Raw genomic sequence first — 4317 nt, 5'->3', positions numbered from 1 at the left:
CATTCCAGTTACAAATCAAAGTAATCTCCAAATTGTCACTTATTACTAATAGAAAACTTGCTCCAATTTGTTAAAAAAAAATCCAGAATTAAGTAGACTCCCACAGAGTAACATTTTAAAATCACTTCCCAAAAATATCCTAAAAGTTCGGCCAGTACACATTTCTCAATTTCACAACATAGGCAGGTGATATTAAACCTGATTCTTATTTAATGCAAAATACTACATTAACTGGTCGGTCATGACCCAGAGCGGTATGACAAATATTCAGGAGAGAGAGAAAAAAAAATAAAAGTTCGAGTAACTTTAAATGAAACGTCTTTATTATTTTTTTTCGTTCTGCTTTAAAAGTCTCGCTTCATCGATCAACAATGAGGAGCTGCAATTTGCTATCCATAACAGCAGGTGGCGGTAGCAACCGGCAATAGACAATGTAAGCACTCCCAAAGCAAAAAAAATCCAGCAAACATAACGTACAATTCTATTTTATATTGGTCTTGTTCGTAATAGTTAAAATTATACACGACTGCATCAGTCATTAACAGCTCCGGAGGTGCCAATCTGCAACTACTTGGTTTAAAGTTTGTTTTTTTTTGGAAAAAAAACACAATACACTGAATACCCCTGTTGCTGCAGTCAGAGTTTCCAATTTACGTCGAAACAATGAGGAAAGTTATGACTGGTGTCTCCAATATCTTTGCGAGCTGGATGGCTGTTACTCTGAAAGAAACAAGGCCCCTCATAGTCTTATCCGGGAAAAGGTAACTCATGCGCCACTAAACCAGAGCATTAAAAAAATAAATTGAAGGTGGGTTGAATTGAGTCGACGTGATTATAACCTTTTTTTTTTGTTTAATGAATCAGTTTAAAATCGCTTTAAACAATCGTGGGAATTTTTTTTATGCAGATTTTTTTCCTTCGTGAAACGTGCGGATTTTGAATGAACACACACACACACGCACACACACACAAAAAGGGGGCAGATGTCTCTTTAAAACAGCAACGCTGCTGGGCATTTGGAGCCAAAGTCCCAACACTCTCCAAATAAAAAAGAGTCGTCGACCCTTTACAGTGCAATTATTTCCGATGCTTGTAACCGGCGATCCAAAACGATCGTTGCCGTCCGAGCGTGTCAGGCTCTTCCTCCCCCTCTCTCGCTCTCTCTCTCTCTCTCTCTCTCTCAGCAGCTCACTGTACTCGGCTGCTGTTTATGGACAAAATCTGATATGAAATCGAACTCGTTCTGTCCCAGCCAGAGCTCGGGCAGTTCTTGAATACGATCCAAGCCCAGCTCGAGTACAAGCGACGTCAACACCTCCTCGTCGATCAGATCGGTGTCCATAACGTTCAAAGAGAGGGAAGGGGCCGCTGCGTGTTGGATGCCGGGCAGTTGACCCTGGTTCAGGGCGCCCCGAAACTGTTGGCTACTCTGAACCATCCCATTATTCACGCCAATCAGCGGATGGCCGTGGTACTGGTTGTTCAGTTTCTGCAGATGTACCGTGGCCATTAACTGCTGTGGACTCAGATTTTCCAGGAACTGCTGTTGCTGCTGCTGCTGGCCGTTGTACATCACGTTAGACATGGGGTGATGGTTCATTTGCCCGGTCATATTCCCCAGCCCGGGACGGGACCTCATGCCTCCGCTTGTATCCACGCTGGCCCCGCCGTAGTGCAGGAGCTGGGCGCCCGGGTGATCTCGCCTCAACCCGGGCTGCGCATGCTGAGAGTTCTGCAGTCCGTTGATACCCATGCGATAGTTCTGAAGTCCGTTCGTGCCGTCGGGAAATCGCCCGGGATTCACCGACATCATTATATGATCTGCCATTTCTCGCAGCTGCGATTAAAAGAAAAACAACACTGTCACCCCGCATCTAACCACATATTGCTGCAACATTACAAGACGCTCCGAAAGCAACACCCAACTTTTTTTTCTGTTTCTGCCGGCCGTCCCCTCCTTAATTTTAAATCAATCGGCATAAAGATTTTTTTTTAAAAAAATACAGTTTCCCTAACGATCAAGTCCGGTCTGATCGCAGTTAAACATTCACATTAAGGGACTCAGGATGGTCCAAAAGTACAAGGACAATTCTTTTTTAAAAAAAAAAATATCTACCTTAGCTCGGTTAAAGAAAAGAAGAGACTGCACACAGAAACCGTGTCCTGCAAACTACGATCTCCTCCGAAAATTCAGCCTCTGTGCTCGCACATTACAGTAATTGTTGACACACTGCGATATCCTTCAGCTGAAACGCGCCTCCTGTTAATGGGTCAACGGCAGATTATATAGAGGACGGGGGGGCGGGGTTACCCCAACGCCGAACGTCCTGTGCAGGCCCGCCATTGGCTGCTCCTTGTATTAATGAGCCTCCTGTTTACCTTTTCACGGGCCAATCATTTCCCTCCCGAGTTTCCCGACCGTATTGCTCGAGCATTCTTTCAATGCCTGGATTGCAGAAGGGGAGAGAGAGAGAGAGAGAGTTTCTTCGCAGGAAACGCCGAGGTTCTAAAGCCCTATTTTCGCTCCCAATCTCCCCCCACCCACCAATGTGGCGGATGCAAGGATGGTAATAACACGCCCTCCTCCCCCCCCCCCAGGCAGATTACTGGAGCGACGGGGAACGAGGAATCGAGGCGTTGTGTTGTGGTTTTAAAAAAGACTTGCAAACTATGGCAACCCGTTTGAAAATTGCGCTTTCGCTTTTTAAAGCGATGTGCACTGCAATGTTTTTTTGGGGGGGAAATAAACAGTAACTTTTTAAGGTCCCCGCGCAACTTTAACCCACTCGGCACTTAATTTGACAACTAATATTATTCCTTATTTGGCTGGACTCTCTGTCGTCCAATCACAGACCAATCTCCAAATATAAAGGAGTTAGTTATAAGCGCAGTTTTTTAAAAAAAAATTCGTTCCATCAATGGATTAAGCCAATGGTTTATTTTTGTTCGCTTATTGGCATTGCAAGTTTTTTTTTAAAAAGCGGAGAGGTGTTGTAACTGTTACAAAGGGGATGCGGCATTGTGAGTGCGTATCGTTGAATGGGCGTATTGTTGTTCATTCGGCGCAAGGTTGCAAAGCTGTTGTTTTTGTTTTTTAAGAAACATCTTTTAAGGTCAAGGTGAGGGAATAGCAGGCCAGCACATGGTCCGGTTCTCGGCCGGAGACAGTAATGGAAATTCTAGAATGCACGATGATGCTTCTCCCGGGGAACACGTCCAAAAGCTTCTCGGAGCTGTCCGGTCTGCCACTTACTGTGTGATCATAGTTGTTAGTGATGAATCTTGTTGGTGAGAGAGTCTGTTCTGGGTGCAAATTTGGATGATCACACCTCCGACAGTGAGTTGGGTGGGGAGGGCGGAGACTTCCCACGCCGGGGATCCTGCGGGAAGTTGCTCCTTTGAATTCTGCGCCGATCTTTGTGTTTGCGCTCTCCAGATCGCACCCGCACACCCGGAGGGCAGGCAGGGTTGAGGCTGCCTGTATTTGCCTTGTGCATCTCATTACTAATGCAAACACAAAGGAAATTAAAACCACCTGAACACTGACGACAGACACGGGAGCAGAATCAGGCCATTTGGCCCATCGAGTCTCCTTCGCCGTTCTATCATGGCTCATTTAATTTCCTTCTGAACCGCATTCGCCTCGAACCCCATGATGCCCTGACTAATCAAGAATCTATCAACCTCTGCTTTAAAAATACCCAGTGACTTGGCTCCCAAAGCTGACAGGCAACCAATTCCACAGATTCGCCACCCTCTGGGTAAAGAAATTCACTGTTCACTCTGTTATCAAGGGACATTCTTCCGTTCCGAGGCTGTGCCCTCTGGTCCTTGCCTCTCCAACTAGCTAGGCCTTTGAGGAGATCCACTTCCCCCACACCAACCCCTTCATTCTTCTAATCTCCTGCAAGGACACTACTGTCAAATCTCTTACTATCTTTCCTTTCGGTTAGTCCTGACGAAGGGTCTCGGCCCGAAACGTCGACATCACTTCTCCCTATAGATGCTGCCTAGCCTGCTGCGTTCCACCAGCATTTTGTGTGTGTTGTTGTTGTTACCATCAAACATTAATCCTTTCATTCCTGGGCTCATTCTTGTAAACCTCCTCTGGACCCCAATGCTAGCACATCCTTTCTTAGATTCGGGGCCCAAAATTACTCGCAATAATCCGATTAAGGTTTGACCAGTGCCTTTGAAAGTCTGGACATCGCATCCCAAACCCCTCGAAATGAAAGCTAACATTGCCTTCCTTACCACCGACACAGCAGGTTTCAACAGGTACATTTAATGTCAGAGAAACGTATACAATATACATCC

The 4317-nt window shown here is 45.8% G+C and overlaps 1 protein-coding gene across 1 annotated transcript; it reads right to left on the bottom strand.

The window, feature by feature from the left end:
* Positions 1-301: 301 nt before the first annotated feature.
* cited4b (Cbp/p300-interacting transactivator, with Glu/Asp-rich carboxy-terminal domain, 4b) lies at positions 302-2277 on the bottom strand. Its single transcript, XM_073028353.1, has 2 exons — positions 2117-2277; positions 302-1837 (listed from the first exon to the last, which is right to left on the bottom strand). Exon 2 carries the CDS (start codon positions 1826-1828, stop codon positions 1181-1183), a length of 648 nt encoding a protein of 215 aa, XP_072884454.1. The 5' UTR covers positions 1829-1837; positions 2117-2277; the 3' UTR covers positions 302-1180.
* Positions 2278-4317: the final 2040 nt, after the last annotated feature.

The sequence above is a fragment of the Hemitrygon akajei genome, chromosome 24 (assembly GCF_048418815.1).
Source record: "Hemitrygon akajei chromosome 24, sHemAka1.3, whole genome shotgun sequence".
Taxonomy (NCBI): Eukaryota; Metazoa; Chordata; class Chondrichthyes; order Myliobatiformes; family Dasyatidae; genus Hemitrygon; species Hemitrygon akajei.
Note: the sequence above shows the minus strand (reverse complement) of the source record. Positions and strands in the feature narration are given on the sequence as shown.

Excerpts from the sequence above, each read along its gene's own strand:
- cited4b (XM_073028353.1), bottom strand. The coding sequence starts at position 1,828 with ATGGCAGATCATATAATGATGTCGGTGAATCCCGGGCGATTTCCCGAC.